General features: G+C 40.6%; 1 protein-coding gene across 2 annotated transcripts in view; it reads right to left on the reverse strand.

Moving 5' to 3' along the window:
* Nucleotides 1-3500: 3500 nt before the first annotated feature.
* The window catches only part of LOC133543091 (CD151 antigen-like), an 87388-nt gene continuing 66114 nt past the window's right edge, over nucleotides 3501-24774 (reverse strand). For both annotated transcript variants that reach the window (XM_061887509.1, XM_061887508.1), the window contains exons 4-8: nucleotides 19320-19394; nucleotides 11813-11917; nucleotides 9934-10092; nucleotides 6318-6404; nucleotides 3501-6225 (exon numbers count right to left, since the gene is read on the reverse strand). In XM_061887509.1, coding sequence (XP_061743493.1) covers nucleotides 6166-6225; nucleotides 6318-6404; nucleotides 9934-10092; nucleotides 11813-11917; nucleotides 19320-19394 — 486 coding nt within the window. In that variant the 3' untranslated portion in view covers nucleotides 3501-6165. The remainder of the gene's footprint in view (nucleotides 6226-6317; nucleotides 6405-9933; nucleotides 10093-11812; nucleotides 11918-19319; nucleotides 19395-24774) is intronic.

Below are 24774 nucleotides of genomic sequence, written 5' to 3' on the forward strand. Positions count from 1 at the left end.
GTAAATAGCATGTTTGCATCGAGTAGCGTAGCATGTTAGCATCGATTAGCTGGCAGTCATGCCGCGACCAAATATGTCTGATTAGCGCATAAGTCAACAACATCAACAAAACTCACCTTTGTGATTTCGTTGACTTAATCGTTGCAAATGCATCTGCAGGTTATCCATACATCTCTGTGCCATGTCTGCCTTAGCATCGCCGGTAAAATGTGCAGACACTCTGGCACATTCAATGGGGGTCTGGCGGCAGATTTCTTGCCAGTGGTGCAACTTGAATCCCTCCCTGTTAGTGTTGTTACACCCTCCGACAACACACCAACGAGGCATGATGTCTCCAAGGTTCCAAATAGTCGGAAAAAGGAAAAATAACAGAGCTAAGACCCGGTGTTTGTAATGTGTTGAAAATGAAAATGGCGGGTGTATTACCTCGGTGACGTCACGTTCTGACGTCATGGCTAAAAGAGCGATAAACAGAAAGGCGTTTAATTTGCCAAAATTCACCCATTTAGAGTTCGCAAATCGGTTAAAAAATTACATGGATTTTTTTCTGCAACATCAAGGTATATATTGACGCTTGCATAGGTTTGGTGATAATGTTCCCCTTTAATAGGTTTGACAACAATAAGGCATGTGCAGTCGTGGTCAAAAGTTTACATACACTTGTGAAGGACATAAGGTCATGGCTGTCTTGAATTTCCAATAATATCTACAATTCTTATTTTTTTTGGTGATAAAGTAATTGTAGCACATACATGTCTGTCACAAAAACATTCATGAAGTTTGGTTCATTTATGAATTTATTATGGGTCTACTGAAGATGTGACCAAATCTGCTGGGTCAAAAGTATACATAAAGCAATGTTAATATTTGGTTACATGTCCCTTGGCAAGTTTCACTGCAATAAGGCGCTTTTGGTGGCCATCCACAAGCTTCTGGATGAATTTTTGACCACTCCTCCTGACAAAATAGGTGCAGTTCAGTTAAATTTGTTGTTTTTCTGACATGGACTTGCTTCTTCAGCATTGTCCACATGTTTTTAAGTCAAGACTTTGGGAAGGCCACTCTAAAACCTTAACTGTAGTCCGATTTAGCCATTCCTTTACTACTTTTGACATGTGTTTGGGGTCATTGTCCTGTTGAAACACCCAACTGCACCCAAGACCCAACCTGCGGGCTGATAATTTTACTGAAAAATTCGGAGGTAATCCTCCTTTTTCACTGTCCCATTTAATATGTGTAAAGCACCAGTTCCATTGGCAGCAAAACAGGCCCAGAGCATAATACTACCACCACCATGCTTGATGGTAGGTATGGTGTACTGGAATTGAATGTCTCATTTTTTCTCCTCCAAACAAACATATTGCTGGGTATTGTGGCCAAACAGCTAAATTTTTGTTTCAACTGACACCACATGGACAAAAATAAGACCTCCTGGAGGAACGTTCTGTGGTCAAATGAAACAAAAATTGAGCTGTCTGGCCACAATACCCAGCAATATATTTAATCCCACGAACACCATCCCTACCGACAAGCATGGTGGTGGTAGTATTATGCTCTGGGCCTGTTTTGCTGCCGATGGAACTGGTGCTTTACAGAGAGTAAATGGGACAATGAAAAAGGAGGATTGCCTCCAAATTATTCGGGACAACCTAAAATCATCAGGCCGGAGGTTGGGTCTTGGGCGCAGTTGGGTGTTCCAACAGGAAAATGACCCCAAACACACGTCAAAAGTAATCAAGGAATGGCTAAATCAGGCTAGAATTATTGGTTTGGAATAGCCTTCCCAAAGTAATGACTTAATAAACGTGTGGAAAATGTAGAAGAAACAAGTCCATGTCAGAAAAACAACACATTTAGCTGAACTGTACCAATTTTGTCAAGCGGAGTGGTCAAAAATTCGACCAGAAGCTCGTAAATGGCTACCAAAATTGCCTTATTGAAGTGAAGCTTGCCAAGGGGACATGTAACCAAATATTAACATAGCTGGATGTATACTTTTTAACCAAGAGATTTGGTCACATTTTCAGAAGACCCATAAAGAACCAAACTTCATGAATGGTTTTGTGACAAACAAGTATGTGCTCCAATCATTTTATCATAAAAAAAATAAGAGTTTTAGAAAGTATTGGAAACTCAAGACAGCCACGACATTATATATTCTTTACAAGTGTATGAACACATTTGCTCATGATTGTACCTACATCTGCACCCTTCTTTCACCAGCTGAATACATGCAAAGCTTCCTGTTGCCCATTTGTCATGCAGGAAAATAATTCCTTTCAGCTTCCAGGAAAATTAAGTAGGGTAGGGAAGGTGAATGGTGTAAATAGCACACATCTCGTGCATTGTGCGACTTGCACGCCCCAGACAACTGCGCAGCCAGTACTGGGAAGATACTTTAGAAATGTCATGAGCTGACATTATTAACATAGCACTTCTATCCCTCACAGCAAACAAGACACCGTGCAAACAGGCATGATGTTCTGATGAGGAAGAGATTTATGGCTTTCATCAGCAGAGGACATTGCTTGTTGCTCTAAAGGCTTCCGGCATTTATTTCAAGTCAGAATTAGGCTGACAAACTATGTTCTATGGAAGTCTTCTTGCATCCTGCAGCATGAATGGAACACCTGCTCATTTCGCAAAAAAAGATGACTCAGGTTAGTTCACAGCGTGCACCACGGAGAGGCTCTGAATTGTGTTTGTTTTATTTCCCAATGTTTGCAGAGTTCACAAAATGAGATTTGGCTTAATTTGATGTTTTTGTTTTTTTTTCCAAACAATCCCAGTGGAAACCAATTATTCCACTGTAGGTATTAGATAGCAAGAAAGTACGCGCGTCAGCAGAATTTTAGATCAACTAATTGAACACCAACAAAGATGTGAATCAATAAGATCCACAGCCCATGGTGACATCTGTCATTATGCGATACTAACTTAAGCGGAAATATCTTTCCAGCGTCTATTAGGGTAGAGACCGTGAGGAGGGAGGGAGTAATCCTGAATAGCTTCTGGGTGTTTTGCACACACTCTCACCAGCTGTTTTCATCAGCAAGCTGTTGAGCTGATGCAAGCGCGGAAGGTGCTGCCTCCCCGCGTTTGCGCTCGAGCACTGCTGCTGTCGCAGCAACAATGCCGACGATCCGTCAGCATTAGAAGAGGTCACAACAATAGGACGAGTAACAAGACATACGGCTGTAATGGGCTGTCGTATGTCGGTGATGTAGCACCTGGCGGCGAAAGGGGGTCCACGTTATGAACGTACAACCCTGAAGCATGACGACATTAGAGGATTGATTAATACACTAATGCACCTGTAAGCTTCTGCCAGTCATGCAGGGGCCGAAGCTTACAAGGCGGACACCTTTTTGGTGTTTTTTTGTACGTTTTTCTGGGTGACCCATCCTGCTGACTGGCAGAGGAAGGACAACGCTAAGTCACTGTTGCACTGCAGATTCTACACGACGTGCATTTCGAAGCGTACAAATGGGGAGAAGCAGTTATTGTTTTGTTGTGTTTATTGACAATTGCAATGTCAGTGATATATTTGAGGAAGGTCAAAGTGAATATCCTATACAGTGACACTGGTACCTCAGGCTTTCGTTGGAAATGTTTGCTAAAGGTTTTTGCGAGCTATTGGCAAAAAAAAAAGTAGTATTTTTGCAATTATGCAAAAACAAAAAACAAAAAAACATGTAGGTGACTTGTGAGTGTATGGCACACTCACTGGCTGATGTTGTTATTGCTTCATAATGGAGCTATCTGCTGGATTTAAAAAGTCACTACAATTGACAAGCACAAACAAATTCATATAGATTTTTGTTTAATGAATAATTGAGCAGAAAAGAACATGAAACGTGCAACTCTAGTCACTGAGCCAAATAGTAAGATATTGATGCGATGGGATGAAAATTATTCCACATTTCAAATTGTTTCTTAGTTACCTTTAGATTGATAATGGCAAAGTGACAAACATGCCAAGACATCTTACTTTTCATAATGCATCGATACTTCAGTATCAATTGATCTCTTTTTATTGAGCGTGACGACAGAATAACCCACCACGGGGCCGAAGAAAGTTGCGAGTGTATAGTATATTTTTGCGTGTCTGCAACGGACTACAGTCGTCCCTCGCTATTTCACGCTTCAAATATTGCAGCTTAACCAATGTTTTTTTTTTTTTTTTTTAAAGCACATTCTACAACATTTATGCCCTAAATTAAGCATTTTCAAGAGTAACAATGACTTAAGCAATGAAACATATCAACAGTAGTAATGGCCACTAGATGAGACCAAACCAATCAGACCACGCTCTTCAGTATTATGACCACTGATTGGCTCAGGCTTAGACAGCATTACTATATTAGAATAAAGGAGTGTAAAGGTGAATATCTGGGTGTTATTTTCATGTCTGGAGTCGTCATGTTGAAAAATGTATTTAGAAGGTAGTTAACAGTTTGTCAAGCTCTAACTATAAAAAAAATAGATCTATAAAGAATTCCAACTTTAGAGAAATTAAATTACTGTGGTTGTGCTTGGAACCAATTAACAGTAATAAACGAAGCTATTAAGTCGTAGACATTGCATGCAGTTGCAATTTCAAGACGTTAGATGGCAGTAGTGTATAGACGTGTGTGTGTTGCCTAGCCATGAAGTAGTCTTTGCTATTAAGCTGAATGTGCCTGTCTTGTCTTATGTTACGCTCTACAAAGTGTTTATAATCTAAGTAGTTCTCGCACACCAGCTGTTTGATTGTAACGTGCATCTTTGTTGTAGTTTTTAATTACCAAATTTGCAGGTGTTGAAATTGCCATGTAAAATACCTAATGCTAATCAGTAGTTTGTGTATGGAAAAAAATATATAAATTAGCATCAAGCATTTAGGAACGTGGCGCCTTACTTTTTTAAAACACATTCTACAACATTTTTGCCCTGCATTACTATTTTGGACTAAAGGAGTGTAAAAAGTTGAATATCTGGGTTTTATTTCATTTTCGGAGGATTCTCGTTATGTGGAAAAACATATTTAGAAGGTAGTAAACAGGTTTTTAATGCTCTATCTATGAAAATATTCAATTTATAATTAACAATTTCCACTTTGTCTGAATTCATTTTTCAGCAATACACAAGGGATTACTGTAATTGGATTTGCATTATTTCAAACTGATTCAGTTTTTGTATGATTTTGGTCTTTGTCAAACCATTCGGAGCGGATTCCTTAACGAAAACCAAGGTACCACTTGCTTACTTACATAAGCAAACAAGACCTTAACTTAAAAAACAGAATATGTGACCAGTTTGGAAAAGATACAGTAGACATACACACACACAATGGCATCAGTGGTAGAAAAGAAATACAGTTAAATAAAAAAGAGGCACTTTTCCATGAGCAATGTGGATCGGCTTTACTACAGTCACAAATATTATTCTTAAACATCAAACGCTGGCACTATTGTGTTATTAAAGTGATAGTGCAGTTATGCTGGTGAGGAAGGTGCAGTCATTGTACCGTCAGTCTGTCAGATAAAGTGCCCTTGCCAACACGCTGGGGATAAGAGCCTGATCTAACGGCGGCACGTCACTATGCGAAGACACATTGGGCAATAAAGGACAAAATACAGTAATAGCTCACAGGATCGTGCCTCAAACATTACAGACAACAAGCCTTTAAAAGTATAAAAACAGTGGTTCTACCAAGTGTAGAGAGTTGAAAAGGCCATGATGGGATACATCATTTATACATGGCTGGTTAGTTAATATGGAAACGTGATGCCACAGCAGGTGGAGCGAGCTTGCAGCTGGTGCTGTCACCTGGTCTTAGTCCATAAAAATTACAATACATTAACATACTTGTATTGCACGCAGAGGGAATAAAACGGAGGACTGAAGAAACATTCCCACAGAGGGTATCCCTTGCAAAATGAAATATTCAGAGGCAATATTCCCAACAGTTTTTCTCTGAGGCTTTTTTTCCACAGTGCTGCAATCTTGAGACTCTAATTACTTATTGAAGATGAATTGTTTTTATCGCTGTACTACTATAAGAAACTTAAAAATGTGTAATTTGATCCCTCACCTTCTCTCACAATCAAGCAGAGAAAAGAAGCAATGGGATGTTTTGAGTATGTCAACGAGGCGGCTTCCCCTGTCTCGTTAACTTCTTCGCTAGTACGGCTCCGTCTTGAGACTTCGATATAGGCAGCATGTGAACACCATACCTATTATCTGGATGTTGTACGGAAAGAAACAAAAATAGCAACGCCTAAATCCACAAAGTCCTTTTAATGCAGAAGACAAAACGTGAAAAATGTATTTACCTGTACGCTGGCGATCCCAACACCCACCGCCCCTATGATCTTTAGGTGGTCCTGGATGAATTCCTCCAGTTTAGAGATACAGCCACCCTAAAGAAAATGCAAAATTGTGTCATGAGCGGTGTTCGCAATACCGGCGTTATGACCTAATTACCATACAGAAAGTTCAATGCAGGAAATTTCTTTTTACGAATGAAAGCAACAATCAGCACCACACTAAAATGTACTTGATATTAAATAGAAGGAGGCAACATCACAAAGCAAACAACATGTAATACACGCACACATACACATAACTACTAAGAGGGAATAGCGAACTAATCGAAACTAATTGAAATGACAAGCTTGCCATCCTACAATACCCCGTTTCTGGACAAGAAGATATAACAGCCATTGAAGCATCCATCCATCCATCCATCCATCCATCTTCTTCCGCTTATCCGAGGACGGGTCGCGGGGGCAGCAGCCTGAGCAGGGAAGCGCAGACTTCCCTCTCCCCAGCCACTTCGTCCAGCTCTTCCCGGGGGATCCCGAGGCGTTCCCGAGCCAGCCAGGAGACATAGTCTTCCCAACGTGTCCTGGGTCATCCCCGTGGCCTCCAACCGGTTGGACGTGCCCTAAACACCTCCCTAGGGAGGTGTTCGGGTTGCATCCTGACCAGATGCCCAAACCACCTCATCTGGCTTCTCTTGATGTTACTTTGAGGTCCTCCCGGATGACGGAACTTCTCACCCTATCTCTAAGGGAGAGCCCCGCCACCCGCCGGAGGAAACTCATTCCGGCCGCTTGTACCCGTGATCTTATCCTTTCGGTCATGACCCAAAGCTCATGACCATAGATGAGAATGGGAACGTAGATTGACCGGTAGATTGAGAGCTTTGCCTTCCGGCTCAGCTCCTTCTTTACCACAACGGATCGATACAGCGTCCGTATTACTGAAGACGCCGCACCAATCTCACGATCCACTCTACCCCCACTCGTGAACAAGACTCCTAGGTACTTGAACTCCTCCACTTGGGTCAGGGTCTCCGCCCCAACCCGCAGGTGGCACTCCACCCTTTTCCGGGCGGGAACCATGGACTCGGACTTGGAGGTGCTGATTCTCATTCCGGTCGCTTCACACTCAGCTGCGAACCGATCCAGTAAGAGCTGAAGATCCAGGCCAGATGAAGCCATCAGGACCACATTGTCTGCAAAAAGCAGAGACCCGATCCCGCGGCCAACAAACCATTGAAGCACATACAATCTTTTTATTACCTAACCCTAACATAATGCAGTGAAAAGATTCAACAGAGCTAATGTTGTAAAGCTAACAAACAGAGCTGAGCTAAAATCCTGCTTGGCAACAGGAACCCTCTTTTAAAGGCACACACACACTCTGCTCTAATGTAACGTTTCTAAACTGCATACGTCAGATACACTATATTGCCAAAAGTATTTGGCCACACATCCAAATGATGAGAATCAGGTGTCCTAATCAATTGGCTAATCAGGTGTCCTAATCAATTGGCCCGGCCACAAGTGTATAGAATCAAGGACTTAAGCAAGGAGACTGTTTCTGCATTTGTGAAAGAATGGGCCGTTCTCAGGAGCTCAGTGATTTCCAGCGTGGAATTGTCATAGGATGCCACCTGTGCAACAATTCCAGTCATGAAATGTCCTCGCTTCTAAATATTCCAAAGTCAACTGTGGGCTTTATTATAAGAAAATGGAAGAGTTTGGGAACAACAGCAACTCAGCCACCAAGTGGTAGGCCATGTAAACTGACAGAGGGGTCAGCGGATGCTGAAGCGCATAGTGCAAAGACTTTCTACACAGTCAGTTGCTACGTGACCTTCTAATTAGCCCACGTCCAGTTCATGGAATGGGTTTCCATGGCCGAGCAGCTGCATAAAAGCTATACATCACCAAGTCCAATGCAAAGCATCGGATGCAGTGGCGCCACTGGACTCTGGAGCAGTGAAGACGCGTTCTCTGGAGTGATGAATCACGCGTTCCCATCTGGCAATCTAATGGACGAGTCTGGATTTGGAGATTGCCAGGAGAACGATAGAATTCAGACTGCATTGTGTGTGAAATTTGGTGGAGGAGGAATTATGGTCCATCCATCCATCCATCCAGCAGAAGAAGAGGGATGGATGGATGGAATTATGGTTTGGGGTTGTTTTACAGGAGTTTTCTTGGCCCCTTAGTTCCAGTAAAAGGAACCTTAATTGCTCCAGGATACCAAAACATTTTGGACAATTCCATGCTCCCAACCTTGTGGGAACAGTTTGGAGCGGGCCCCTTCCTCTTCCAACATGACTGTGCACCAGTGCACAAAAACAAGGTGCATAAAGACATGGATGACAGAGTCTGGTGTGGATGAACTTGACTGGCCTGCACAGAGTCCTGACCAGAACCCGATAGAACACCTTTGGGATAAATTAGAACAAAGACTGACAGCCAGGCCTTCTTGACAAACATTAGTGTTTGACCTCACCAATGCGCTTTTGGAAGAATGGTGGAAAATTCCTATAAACACACTCCATAACCTTGTGGAAAGCCTTCCCAAGAGAAGTAAAAGCTGTAATAGCTGCAAAAGGTGGACCGACATCATATTGAACCCTATGGGTTAAGAATGGTATGGCACTTCAAGTTCATATGTGAGTCAGGGCAGGTGGCCAAATACTTTTGGCAATATAGTTTACGTCCTGTCCAGCCACTCTGGCAAATCATATTGTTAATATATAGATACCCACATACGACGTACGGATTTACTTTAGAAAAGAGAAGTTTGGGATACTCCTCATGTTGCCTTATTCATATTTGACTTTATTATTATTAAGTAAGGGTTGTATTGATTGATTGATTGATTGATACTTTTATTAGTAGATTGCACAGTACAGTACATATTCTGTACAATTGACCACTAAATGGTAACACCCGAATAAGTTTTTCAACTTGTTTAAGTCGGGGTCCACGTTAATCAATTCATGGTACAAATATATACTATCAACATAATACAGTCATCACACAGGTTAATCATCATGGTAACACTATTAGAGCCCTCTAGATATAAAATAACACCGTAACACTCATTGAATCCATTATTGTAATGCTGCCTGAGGCTGAGCCAACCAGTGGCCACGATACTAAACAGTGCGCTCTGAATGTTTTTTTCCTCATCAAGTGGCCAATATTAGTAAAGCAATGATATTTTTTACCATTTTTATATTCTAGAAAATGCTTAATTTAGACCAAAAAAATATGTAGAATATACTTTAAAAAATGAATTTAAAAATCTGCTAGAGTGAAGCTGCAAACTTTGAAGCGTATTGCGACAAAGGACTACATGCAAATATATACCTATAGCATTGTCATCATAATTATCTCATCGTAGATGTTAAATTAAAAAATATATTTATTATTAATCAATTAACACACGATTCCCCAAAAAACAAAAAATTGTGCCATATTCATTCAAATGTGAAAAGCATCCGTTTCTAGTCATGAATGCGTGTGCAACAACTTATGCTTACAATTTGTATTATAAATGGCATAAAGACCACCATCTTTGTGGCAACTTTTTAAGTAACACATAACCCACTGCCCCCATCGGCACCTTTCACAGGCTTACCTCAACCTTGTAGATGTTGGATGGGTGCCCCCCGCGTCCACAAAGCTCGGAGGGACTCTTGCAGCAGCTGTCGGGCACCACCCTACCGTCTCCATTGCTGGACCGGATCCAGACACTCTGCTCCCAGTCGGATGAATTGTTGCTCCCACAACACTTGAACTGATGGTGGGGACCGACACAGAATACAAAATCCCACATTATGAAGGGAAATGAACCAATGTTGACTTCTAATAGCCGCAAATCTCACAATATGATACATAAATCAACTACTGAACTTTTACTTAGACGGATGAAAACCTTCAAGCATGTTATTGTTTATTGGTTTGCCTCACACAAAGCAAACACAAAATTCCAAGACCAATAATCCATTAATCAATGCCTCATAATATGGTTTAGAAGACAGCTTTTATTCAAAAGAAATGTTTTAAACATTGTCCAAATCCTTAAGAATTCAGGGTTAATTAGATTAAAGCACTTCTTCATTTGTCCTGTTTGTTTTACCTTATAAATTGCTTAACTTGCCTCAGTCAGTTTCCTTTTTTTCAGTACAACACTAAGTGCGTGACTACACAGGTAGTTTTTTATTTTTTACTTTTGACTAAAGGCCTTATCTACCAAAGGTTTGCGTACACACGCAAGGCTAATCTTCTAAATTTGTGCACAGAGGATTGCCGCTCAAAGTGGGCAAATAGACAGCATTAGCCATTTAATGTGTCTGTCTTCATGAATATACAAAACGTATGCTGATCATCAGAACACCCACAATACCGAGAGAAAAAAAATATATATATATTTAGCGCACAGTGTGATCTATCAGGACTAAAACTGTTCTGCAGCCATCGTTTCGCATTTATACGTCTGATATGTATTGTACGTGCAAATTGGCAGTTGAGCAAAAATACTGTAGCAGTGAGAAAGTAGGCGATCACGCTGCAGCTCTGTCAAATGTATGCTTGACAAGATATATGGACTGCCCAAATTAACTTTAATTGATTGTTTATCTAAGTAAATTGGTTTGTGTAGGTGGGTGTTTTTTTTTTTTTCATAAATATTAAACTAACATCCTGCAATAGGCACTTTTTTGCATCTGGAATATTTCAGCGCACTTTCAAAGTTAATGCCAGCGTCTTCCATGAGAGCACCTTCAGCGCACTAAAAAAGTGTGTTTCATCGTAGATGCACTGCAGGACAAAATGCAAAATGCCCAGAAAAAAAAAATGGTACCTAAGGTCTGCTGCATGTTTCAAAACATAGCAAAACGCCAAAGGTAGGAGAATAACATGCATGTGCAGTAGTAAATGAGTAACTCCATGGTGAATGCCGTACACAACATGCAAAATCCTCATTTGAATAGGGCGGTCTGCATGACTTTTGCATGCATGTGGCAGTGAACAGAGTAGTCTTTTTAAAAAATTATTATTATTAATGTACACATGTTCAAAAAATTAATTATGTGATTTTGGCATATAATTCCCCAAGGATTATATGCCAAAGTACTTTCTATTCAAAGTACTTTATTGATCCCTGGGGGATAAAAGTACTTTCTATTCTATTGTATTGTATTGTATTCTATTGTATTCTATTCTTTGTTAGGAAAAAAAATGAAGGTTGTCCAGCAGAAAAATATTTGAATACTTTAACTATTTTCCCTAAAATACGCATTGAGGCAATGAAGTGTTTTTGATCAGATTAATTAAACTAATCATTAGGTCATTATTTTCATTGTTTTGTGTTACAGCACAAAAAGATTTAAGACTTGAGGAGCAAGTAAGTTACCCAATGCCAGCCACTCATTGTCCATGTAGCGGACATGTGTGCTCATTTAATATTCAAAAACAACATCACAGCATAATTGTCACTTGCGTCACATAACACATACCTCCTGTTGCAGCTTATCCACAGCTGTGGTGACATGTTCATGACTACTCTGCTGGTACTTCTGGACCATGGTCTCCCTCAGGTTCTGCTTCAGCTCCTCATTTAACTGGTCATAGAAGAAAAAACGCACAATTCACAATTCATCTCGGTCTCGGCCAGACTATGCCTGGTAATAAATTAGTAGGAACTTTTTAATTTTGCCGCGGGTGAGAATAATACGCCGTCTTGACAACAGCTGGACAAAAGGTTCAATACATGATTAAGAAGCAAGAGGGGAAGGAGGGGGGAACCTATGTATGTTTTGTTCTCCGGAACGCTCAGTGTCAGCGCAGGGAGGTCTAGAGGGGCTCAGTTTCTATGGCAACAAGCCAGTGGGGAAACCACTGTAAATCAAAGCATGACAGAAATATCAAGGGAATGAATGATGAGAGGAAATATAGAGGACAGGGTGAGATTAGAGAGAGAGGGTAGAGAGAATAAGGACACTAGGAAAAAGAAGGGGCCAAGGTTCAACACCTGTTCACAGTTTAGAAAACACTGCATCAGTGATGTGAAAACAGCAATCAGAGAATCAGCACAAGCACAACCCACTGATTTTTTTAACTTCCTGGTATTTCATCAGGGTGTAATTTACGTTTTATCTGTATTATACAACATGAATTAGAAAAACTAAAATAAAGAGTAGGGGAAAATGTGAGCTTTTTTACCAATCAATGGAGAAACATCTGCTGATTTATTGGCACAATATTCACAATATTGACAATCACTGTGGGTCAAGGTGCATTTTTTTTGCCCCACAAAAGTCATGCCCTCAAGTGAACGCAGCCCAGCACTCGCTTTCAAACATATCAACTGACCAGACTGTGATCACGTTTGTAACAATGTGTACATGTTTGAAAGGAGCCCATAGATGAGCATCAATGAGTGTAAGATTAACCTTGCAACTCAAAGCCTCTCCCTGCAGCTGTGGCCCACCATGCAATCCAATTGAGAGAGGACACGATGCACTCCTATCTTCTTTAGCATCGACTTTCTCGCTAACGTGTACAGCAGTGTCCTTGCGGGCTGGCGACCCTAAAAATACTTGCAAATAACTTTATCTCTAGCACAAACAATGAATAGGTGCTGTGCCATCTTTCTCAAAGTGTGTGCTCCCATAGCAGGCGCTGACCTCTGGTGTTGCATGCTGTGCACTACATCAACTGATGACAGCCCTCGTGTTGGCGTAATTACAACAAAAAAAATCCCCAAAAAACAGGTAGCCGAATAGATGACCGCTTTTGCTTTGATCAAATGCTAAAAGTAAGAGGCCAACAGCCAATAAGCTCAAGTGTTGACTACAATAATCAGTCGGCAATGGCAAGAGAAGAGAAAAATAAAGCTAAAAGCACCACCCACTTTGTTTCTTTCTGCTGTATAGAAGCAATATGGATACAGTTTTACCCAGGACAGTGATGGATGGGGGCTGCGAGTGGAACAACGCCTGTGTGAAGGCACGTGTGGTTTATGCAAAGCGGCATTACTTCCAATATGATGAAGCGCCAAATAAGACATTAGGCAGGCGCGCCTGTTGACAGCACAAGGAGAACAGTCAGGCATGAAGAAGATCCTTGAGTATAAACTAGTACCTCTACTCACGAGCACATTGCCACCACGACTAAGCCGAAGGCTCGTATCTCAAACCAGCCCTGCCTGTTGAAATGAACTGAAATCAATTTAATTGGTGCTTGGCCCAGGTTGACAATAAATATTAGTGGTGTCAAAAAATGATTATTTTTTGAATGAAGCGCAATTCTTATTTGTAATGATTTTTAATCAATTAATAATTTTATTTTTCAAATGTTTTTTGTTGGTTTTTTGTCTGTCCTTTCTAGCCAGGAAAATCATAATGATGTAGATGCCTATATTTGCTGTACAGATAAGTCGCACATGCCGAAAATGCATAATAAAGAAGGGGAAAAACATATATAAGTCGCGCTGGAGCAGGGGTGCCCATTACGTCGATCGCGATCGACTGGTCGATCTCGGAGGGTGTGTCAGTCGATCTCAAGCCAGGCATTAAAAAATAGACATAAAAATGAGCAATCATCAATCATACCAAGACTTCACTTTCGTCAGTTGTTTGACATTCTCGGCACCCGAGGATCTTGTGAGATGACGCTGGCTGCTGCGAGCTCATATTTAAGAAAAAAATCACTAACAGGGCGGACGCAGAGAAACACATTTTATTTCTAGAGACTCCGTACCTACTGTCAAAACTCTAAAGACCGACTGCACAGTTCCTGTCTTCACCATAAAAGACCTGTTTCATCCTGCCTGTGCTAACAAAATAAGAGTCTCAGGAAGCTAGCGTGCACAAGCTAGCAAGCTACGGAGTTTGATGCCAATGTATTTCTCCCCCGCCCTCAACGACCGCTTTCTCACTTGCTTGCCCACCCGCACTCTCACTGACGTCACTCACCTGCTGCCAGACATTAAAGGGCCACACACCTATGATACTCTCATAACAACGTGTTTAAAAACCAGTATGCAAGTTGGACAAATGAGATGCCAAATCCAACCACTTTCATGTGGTATTGGACAGAAAGGAGGACTTTTTTTTTCCTCCATTTGAAAATGCGGACGTTATCAGCACCACTGTCTAATTCCAATCAATGCAAGTCATCAGAATCAAATACACCAACTTATATTCATGACAGAAAGGAATCTATGTGTGTTAAACATGCTTGTATTATCATTAAACACCATTAACTAGTTAACAAAAATGTCTCTTTCATAAATAAATAAATATAAATTATAAATAGGAATGAGGTAGATCTCCTCGACTTGGTCAATTGAAAAGTAGCTCACCTGCAGAAAAAGTGTGAGCGCCCCTGCGCTGAAGTATAAGTCGCACTTTTTGGGGAAATCTATTTGATAAAACCCAACACCAAGAATAGACATTTGAAAGGCAAATTAAAATAAATAAAGAATAGTGAACAGGCTGAATAAGTGTACGTTATATGACGCATAAATAAACAACTGAGAAGGTGCCTGGTATGTTAACGTAACATATTATGGTAAGAGTCATTCAAATAACTAATATATAGAACATGCTATACATTTACCAAACAATCCATCACTCCTAATCGCTAAATCCCATGAAATCTTATACATCCAGTCTCTTAGGTGAATGAGCTAAATAATATTATTTGATATTTTACGGTAATGTGTTAATAATTCCACACTCAATGTTATTAAAAAAAAGTATTGATTATGAATCGAGAATTGTTTTGAATAGACAAGAGATTCTGAATTGAATCGTTACCCCCAAGAATTGAATCAAATCGTGTGGTGCTCAAAGATTTACAGCCCTAATAAATATTGTTAGTAAAAACATACAATAGCATGTGCTACAAGCAACTACAGTACTTTTATGAAATAATTATTGTTCAGCATTTACCTTTGAAGGGCTGCTTCTCAGTCACGTGACAAAATGGACGTATTTAGTATTTGAGAGTTTAGTGTTGACAACAAGTATTGTAGTTGTCATGTTCTTGTCACATTGTAACGGACAGGAATTGGTGTGCAAATAAGACAATTATTTAATCCTTTAAGAAAGGCAAAATACAAAAACCCGGGTCGTTTCGCAGGGAAGGGCACATGAAGTTAAAGGATATTTTATCATAGCATGTAGTAAGAACGTAGCAAACGGCCAGCATGGGAAAGCTATTAAACGAACATCACAGTTGCCATTGATGAACAATGTACTTGCACCGAGTAAATTGCAAGACTGGGTATAAAAGGAGTGTAATTTGTGTAAACAGCAGGTGGGAACACTAATTATTAAATTAAGGCAGGTGCCAAGAACAACGCTCGATAAGTGGTCACACCACAGCAGGATGACACACAGGAAGTCGAAACCAAAATAAAAGTGATAGACAAGAATAGGGAAGAATAACAACAAAATGTGTGAAGCGAATGCGTCAAGTTGGTTTCTCTGATTCGGTCAACAGCTTTTTCTCAATCGCACTGACTTTGTCAGCTGCAGTGATTGGAGGGAGGCATTGTGTCAATCTTTGTGTCTGTTATGATCCGTAGCCCAGATCATGTTTTTGTCTGTTAGTTTTGACTGCCTCAGTTCTGTTTCCTGCACCTCTGGGTTTGTGTTTCAGTTGCAATGACAGCAGATTAGTTCCACCTGCCTCTGATTAGTTTTCGGGATGCTCACCTGCTCCTGGGCACTAATCAGAGAGCTATTTATTCCCGTTTCTTTCCACATTCAGTCTGGCTTCCTAGTTTGCTAAGAGTAACGGTTAACGACGGTTAGTTTGATTTCTGTTTTTGTATGCTAGCTCCCTCGCTAGCCTTTTTAAGCTTTGCCTTTGTTTGATCCTGTATGATTTATACTGATAAATAATTTCCTACCTGCACGCTTCGTCCGAAGAGAACGACCTCCGCATCACCATGCGACCCGTCCGTTACAGTGTCGATTGATCAATTGATTGATCTCTGAGCGGCGCTCAAACGTGCGCGTCAACTATTCTATTCATAACCTGTTTGTTTCTGTGTAACAATGCAGCAACTCCTTATTGCTCAAACCGTTTTTTTTCTTGTGAAAACGAAACAGGAAGAGCAAAGTGTGACACTAACGGCACAATCTTTTAAAAGAAAATACTTCAATGGGCTCGTAACTCAAGGTATGGTAAAATCTTAAGCATAACAAAAAGTTGTATCTCAAATTAAATGTACATTATTGTGCTAAGTTGAGGTACCACTGTATGCTAAAAATGTGTCAACAATATAACACAAACCAAATACAGTGGTAGTGTACCTCAACTTAAGAGTGCCCCGACTGAAGAGTGTTTAAGATAAGAGCTGTTTTTCGGCTAATTCTTAGGCTTTAAGTTGCAAGCAAACATTTTAATTTCAAGCATCCCCGCCATTCGTTGCCATAGCAAATTAGCTTATAGCTAGAGAAGGATATAACTCTGTTTTCTAAGCATGGAAGGAAGTAAGTGAGTGTGATGGACGGTGCAAAGCTCACCTTTGCACATTTGGTGGACAAATTGAGAAAACGAAGGAGTGGCATAAAACACGTCTTTCTGTGGCAGCGTCGGAGAAAGTTGTAAATGTAAACAAACTGTTGCGTCACAGTCCACACAATGAAGAGTTCAAGGGCCGCTTAAATTAGTAGGACAAAACGGCGTTCGCCAAATACTCTCATCAGTGAAGCATAAACACAAACGTATTAAAGCGTGGGATTTCCAACAATTAGGAAGGTTAGTGTTGTGTTTGTCCTCCTACAGAAACCATATTACAACATAAAACATATTTTTCACACCATTTTTTTTCCATTTCCATACATTTTTGAAAAAGCTCCATAGAGCCTCTGGGGTCACGCTAAAGAGCCACATGTGGCTCAACTGGTATGTTGCTGAACCACATACCAGTGTAATACAGGAGCAGAATTACCAAGTTGTACTTGTGCTGCACAACTTTTTCTTATAAAGAATTTTTTTTTTTTACTAAATAACGTCCTTCGTTTTGGAGTTACCATATATAATCAAGTGGAACCAACATAATTTCAAGAGACACGGAAAGAAAAATGGCACTGCTTGCCAAATGTGATGGACTGAATCAGCAAGGGATTGAAAAACCTTTTTCGTTAGATGTTTTTCCACGTTGACAACTTTCCAGTGGCATATCATACAGTCGATGAAGAAGAGTATGTAAAGAGGATTGGCTTAACTCACACAGAGGGTTGTTTGAAGCGAGTAGAGAAGGAAGCTCAGTGACTGATCATGCGATAACTTGTGTACTAAAATTTTGTATTGAGCAGTGCAAGTTTAGACTGACCTACAAACTGCAAGGCCTACAGAACGGTTGGTTGGGCTGAGATAAAAAGAAAATAAATAAAGTGCTGTGAGCCTACCTCTACTGTTAAACTATGGTGAGGAAGGATGTCAGCTTCAGTTAAGTTTCACATTTCATAGACAAAATAAGCACAGCAGTTTTGTTGAGCATCCAGTGGGAGCAGACGTACCGGTATTCTGTTTAGACTTTAAAATGTGTCTCCCAAGTTCCTTTTTTGGTCAATTAGTTTAAAAACTCTTTTTTAACAGGCTGAACAAATCTCAAAGAAAAAAGCAGTGGCTTCTTTTATGACAGCATTAGTGACCCTATGTCGAAATTAAACACTTTGTCAATCATCAAATAGTATTGAGCTTTTGATAAATAGGGTTTAATGTGATTCATGGCTTGATCGTGCGTACATATGAATGTGCTGGTTTCTATTGTTGGATTCAAAATAACCAATAAAGTCAATATTTTGTAAAGCTAAGCTATACATGTATAAATTACAATCAATAAATTCAAGGCACATCTCATGTTCAGGCCTGAGTCATCAACGGATATTTCTGGACAATATATTGACCCACAAGTTATTGCCCATAAACAATATTATATTATTATTGTCAGAATTATTTTGTACGTGTTTTTATATAACATATTATAATAACAACAAAAAATAACAGTAACATGCACTTGGGGATAGGTTGATTGGCAACACTAAATTGGCCCTACAGTGTGAATATGAGTGTGAATGTTTTCGTCTATATGTGTTGGCCCTGCGATGAAGTGGTGACTTGTCCTTGGTGTACCTCGCCTTCCGCCTGAATGCAGCTGGGATAGGCTCCAGCGTCCCCCGTTACCGCGAAAGGGATAATCGGTAGAAAATGGATGGATGGATGGATGGAATAACAGTAACATGAAATACTTCTCGTTATGGTAGTATTTTTTTACCGTTGTAACCGGAAAGTCAGGAACTTTTAATTATCCTACTCGTTACGGTAGTATTTTTTTACGATTGTAACAGGAAGGTCAGGAACTTTTAATTATCCTAAATATGTAAAAAACACACCAAAAAATGTATTAAAAAATAAAAATTGACTCCCTATATCTGTTAGCAAAAATTGACTATAATAATATTGAACATCTGACTATAATAATATTGAACATTTTAAAGTGTATTTTTTAAGCAGTCAAAAAAAATGTTTTTTTTGGCTTTCCATGACTTTCCAAAAAATTCGGCACACTTGCTCGTTTGTCTGTGGTGATGGGTTCATCTTGTCTATTTGTTTAAAGCCAAAATCAACCCACACAGGAACATGTGGCTTTGCAAAAATCTTTCCTCTTTATTGTCGTTACCTTGCAGTTTTTTTCACTAGTGAGGACAAGCGAGGGTTGCTCTCTGCTTTTTTAAGCGAGTGGACAGCAATTGTGGACGTCTGACAATAACATTCACTCTGCTCATTAATTTTTGCAACTTAAAAACACCTTCAGGTGCTGAGAGCGATTCACCGAGTGAACCCTCTTGTACTCTGATTGAAAGCGAAGGGGAAAAAAAACACACGCAGACATGGCAATTTATTGATGCCAGCAAAGTTGACTATCAACCAAGGCCTACTCGTGTCATCTTTTTTCCACTTTAACTCACAATAAATGATGATGGTTTAAGGGATGATTACCTGTCGATAGTAGATATAAGCCAAGACACCAGCAAGGATCTCCAACAGGAAAATACACAGGAGCAGGACAAAATACTGTAAGCAGATAAAAAGACACAGTCAGGGTAAATTGTAAAGTTATAATGCCAATACAAGTGGGTTAAGATGCATTTTTAAAAATGCTTAATCATTCACATATCTTGAATAATGATACACAATATTCATCCATCCATCATCTTCCGCTTATCCGAGGTCGGGTCGCGGGGGCAGCAGCCTAAGCAGGGAAGCCCAGACTTCCCCATCTCCAGCCACTTCGTCTAACTCTTCCCGGGGGATCCCGAGGCGTTCCCAGGCCAGCCGGGAGACATAGTCTTCCCAACGTGTCCTGGGTCTTCCCCGTGGCCTCCTACCAGCTGGACGTGCCCTAAACACATCCCTAGGGAGGCGTTCGGGTGGCATCCTGACCAGATGCCCGAACCACCTCATCTGGGTCCTCTCGATGTGGAGGAGCAGCGGCTTTACGTTGAGTTCCTCCCGGATGGCAGAGCTTCTCACCCTATCTCTAAGGGAGAGCCCCGCCACCCGGCGGAGGAAACTCATTTCGGCCGCTTGTACCCGTGATCTTATCCTTTCGGTCATGACCCAAAGCTCATGACCATAGGTGAGGATGGGAACGTAGATCGACCGGTAAATTGAGAGCTTTGCCTTCCGGCTCAGCTCCTTCTTCACCACAACGGATCGGTACAACGTCCGCATTACTGAAGACGCCGCACCGATCCGCCTGTCTATCTCACGATCCACTCTTCCCCCACTCGTGAACAAGATTCCTAGGTACTTGAACTCCTCCACTTGGGGCAGGGTCTCCTCCCCAACCCGGAGATGGCACTCCACCCTTTTCCAGGCGAGAACCATGGACTCACAATATATTGTACAATACCTATAATATATTATGTACTGTGTGATGTACTTTTTAATAACATGTTTAATATACTGTAGGGTTCTCAAACCCGCGGCCTGTGTGCAGATAATTTGTGGCACTCAACTTTGTTTGTGTAATTGCAATCTTGAATCCCACTCAAAAGACATTGCAGACAAAAAATGTACAGCACAACACACACAAATTTGACAAAGAGCAACTTCCTGTAAGCAAGCGGAAGTGTCTCTTACTGCGTTTTGAATGCAGTTTTTCGCAAAAGCAATATTTCTAGAATTTCGACAAACTACATTTCCGGCTTGTAAGTATTTCCATTAAAGGCTGTTTTGCGTCATGAGCTGTAATTCTCGTAAAATATCCACTTGGAGGAAGATTTTTCAGCCACCGCTGTTGTCATGATATCGATGGAAGACAAAAGCAGCGGGTAATTGCTCAAAAGCAATGTCCATTACGGCCCCTTTGACATTGTTCGGGCATGTGGGTCTCACCAAGCCTGTGGGTCAGCCTCTGACCACGAGAAGGGACCCGCAGGACGGCGCAGTGCGGCGGAGCTACCTCGCTTCCTCAGGCCAACCGATCGGAAGCAAGAGCAAGACTGCCCTATTTTTCCTGAATTGGCGCCCTACCGGTTCTGTGTTTAAGTGATCTCTAAATGCAAAAAAAATGTTTCCAATATGCTTACGCGAAACACTTCAATAATAAAATGTCTCAAAAAACACCTTATTTGAGAGGTTTTTCGAAATACCCATCCATCCATCCATCTTCCGCTTATCTGAGGTCGGGTCGCGGGGGCAACAGCCTAAGCAGGGAAACCCAGACTTCCCTCTCCCCAGCCACTTCGTCTAGCTCTTCCCGGGGGATCCCGAGGCGTTCCAAGGCCAGCCGGGAGACATAGTCTTCCCAACGTGTCCTGGGTCTTCCCCGTGGCCTCCTACCGGTTGGACGTGCCCTAAACACCTCCCTAGGGAGGCGTTCGGGTGGCATCGAAATACCATACCCACTTTTTATGGATGTTTCCATTACCAGTTTCTTATTGCGATATTTAGGTTTTGCGCATTTCTAGGGGTGAAGGAAACACAGCTATTGACAATTTCCTAAGAAATAACAGTTTTCAAAATATAAAACTTTAACAATCATTAGCTATCGGTAGAAGTAGTTAAACAATTTAGTCCCGTGATTAAAACTGAAATGAATATTTTGTGCGGCCAAGCCTTACCTAGACTCTCCCTCCAGAGGCCCCTAGGTAAATTGGATTTGAGATCTATTACTGTATCTATCAGCCTATTCCAGGGTAAAGAAGCATACAATATACAGTCTAATGCAGGGATGTCAAAGTCAAAATACATCAGAGGGCCAAAAAAAAACTACATTTGCTACTGGTTCAATGTTTATTAAAACATATTAAAATGACTGCACATAACCTATTGAACCAATACCTAACACAGTGTACTGTATTTTATTTAATGATTAAATAAATAATCCAAAATGTTTGTATGGCTCTGTCACTAATTTCAAGTGAAAACATTTTGCAACAGGCTCACCGACAAAAACAAACTTCCTTCAAAGAAAAATGACATGTTCTGTACATAAAATTAATAAAACAATATTTCCTTATGGCTCTGTCAGTTATTTCAAGGTAAAACATTTTCAACAGGCAAACAGCAAACAAGTGAATGTCCTTCAAAAATGAAATATGTTCCTTAATATCAAGATGAATGCATAAATGACAACCTTTTTCCAAAACACAATATAGAATGAGAGATATAACAGGATAATGCATGCATTTATTATGTTTTCAAAACGGTAACAAAAAAGTGGGACGCTAAAATTGACTGTGGGATCACATTTTTATGACTTGATGGGGCACCCCCATTTTGAAAATTCCTAGCGCCAACACTGATGGAGTATTGGTGCATGCAAAACAGCAGCAGCAGGCGGGCCGGTTCTATCCATCCATCCATTCTCTACAGCTTGTCCCTTACGGGGTCGCGGGTTCTAATACTAATCAAAATATTAGGGGGCTATAGATAATTCATTCATTCGAAAGCACTGGGTACTACTACTTATTAAGAAGATAGGCCTGCGGCATAGCATAGTGGGTAGAGCGGCCGGCCTGAAACCTGAGGGTTGCAGGATCGCTTCCCACCTATTGACATCCAAAAAATTGCTGCCGTTGTGTCCTTGGGCAGGACACTTCACCCTTTGCCCCCGGTGCCGCTCATACTGGTGAATGAATGATAGGTGGTGGTCGGGGAGGCCGTAGGCGCAAACTGACAGCCACGCTTCCGTCAGTCTACCCCAGGGCAGCTGTGGCTACTGATGTAGCTTACCACCACCAGGTGTGAATGAATGTTGAGTCCTATTTCTCTGTGAGCGCTTTAAATGTTTACAAAAGCGCGATATGAATCTAAGTTATTATTATTATTATTACTAGGGGTACATTTTGATTTTAAATGACCAAATAATGTATGGTTGGTTCTTTACCCTACAAAGCGCTAACAAACCTTGAAAAGACAGCAAATACCTGTACTTCAGGGGTCATGCCATATGTGTTAATATAAATCAGCTCCAAAAAGATAATTAAATTTAATGTGTTGCAAGTGATTACTGTGGCTCTAAAAAATTATAAAATATTACATTCTCACACTCACTTGAGGAATTTCACAGATCTTTCTGTAATACTTGGTGTTCAGAATGTGCCATGGGAGGATTGATCAGAATTAACATTATCAAACTGAAACCTTGACCTACACATTGCCTTGACCGGCTGCTACAAGAGACAAAAAATTAGCTCACTAAGTGGATTTAGTCTTTTATTTGATCGCTTGGACTGATTAGATCTCTAGAGAATGAGTGAGTAAGAATGCTGCGCAGTACTATAGGGCTGGGTGACATGGCCATCACAGTATAATTGTTTTATATCAGTCAATATTAAATTAAATGTAAACATTTTTTCATTTAAAAATGTAACCTTCCTTTGGTTATAATCCCCTCAAGGCAGAAATGAAAGGAAATGTCAACACAACCATGAAAAAAACGGTGTGGCGCAGTTGGTAGAGTGGCCGTGCCAGCAATCAGAGGGTTCCTGGTTCGATCCCCACCTTCTACCAACCTCGGCATGTCCATTGTGTCCTTGAGCAAGACACTTAACCCTTGCTCCTGATGGGTCGTGGTTAGCGCCTTGCATGGCAGCTCCTTCCTTCAGTGTGTGAACGTGTGTGTGACTGGGTGAATGTGGTAATAGTGTCAAAGCGCTTTGAGTACCTTGAAGGTAGAAAAGCGCTATAGAAGTATAACCTATTTACATTCACGTTATAAATGAATGTAAACAAAATTCTAAAACCACATTGAACACTCAAGGATAACCTCTTAAAAATGAGGGCCAATAATAAGGGATACGTAACAAATGCTTACTAAAGTGTAACAAAATAGTACAACGTGTGAAAATGTAAACAGAGATAAACCTGAGAATAACTATTTTTTGTAGCTTTGTGGAAATGATGGCTGTGCTATGGGTGGGTATGGCTAAGTTAGAGTGGTCTTTGTTCTCACTACGTTTAGTTTTGTCACATTGTGTTGGTGACGAACCCCAAGATGCAGAAAAGGTGGCAGGCATTGAGTAAGAAAACATGATTTAATTTAAACACTAAAACAAGAACAAACAAAACGGTACTAACAAAAGGCGCGCACAAGGCGGAGAACAACCTTGGCTATGAACAAAAACACTTACTGTGAAACGGAGGAACTATGGCATGAGCAGAGTGAACAGAAGTAGACACAGCTACAACGATAATTAATAATGACATTGACAGGTAGTGGTGACATCGACACGACAATAATCCAGCACTGACTGGAGGACAAAGCAGGTTTAAATAAGGGCTGATTGACACCAGGTGTGGCCAGGTGCCAATCAGCCGTAGCTGAGGGGGGGAACAGCGCTCAGGGAGAAAAGCAGGAAATGACCTAAATAAAAGCAATGACAGAAAACAAAGACATACACAGAGGAAAAACTAAAACAAAACCAAACTGTCAGCCTGACAACTTTTTTTTAACAAATGCTGTCGAGGTGACTTTTTCAGTTTAATCGACAACTTCTTCGCTCTTTGCAGCCCTCATTTTTAGTTTCTCTTCCTACTCTATGCAAAGAATAAAACGTAAGACAACAAGATGGCACAATCAAACTTGATAGTTGATACATTTACCCGATTAGCTGTTAGCGAGTCACCCACTGATCAGTGATCACTGCCGATGTTTCTCGGTTATATCACAGAGCGAGTGCCTTTGTTCATGCAGCCAGCCTTACTTCTTAACTTCCGATTTCTTCTAATTAAGAAAAAAATATATACATTGAACGTTTTATCAAACACGTTTTTTTATTGATTTTGATTATGTGTCTATCGCAATATATATTGATATCGTTTTAGAGCAAAGCCTTAATAGACATACACATGGAATGCCCTCAAAAACCAATCCAATAATAACAATTGCTAGTCAAGATCCAGACAAACCAACATTCACACATACAACACACTGTTAGGGACT

The sequence above is a fragment of the Nerophis ophidion genome, linkage group LG25 (genome assembly GCF_033978795.1).
Source record: "Nerophis ophidion isolate RoL-2023_Sa linkage group LG25, RoL_Noph_v1.0, whole genome shotgun sequence".
Taxonomy (NCBI): domain Eukaryota; kingdom Metazoa; phylum Chordata; class Actinopteri; order Syngnathiformes; family Syngnathidae; genus Nerophis; species Nerophis ophidion.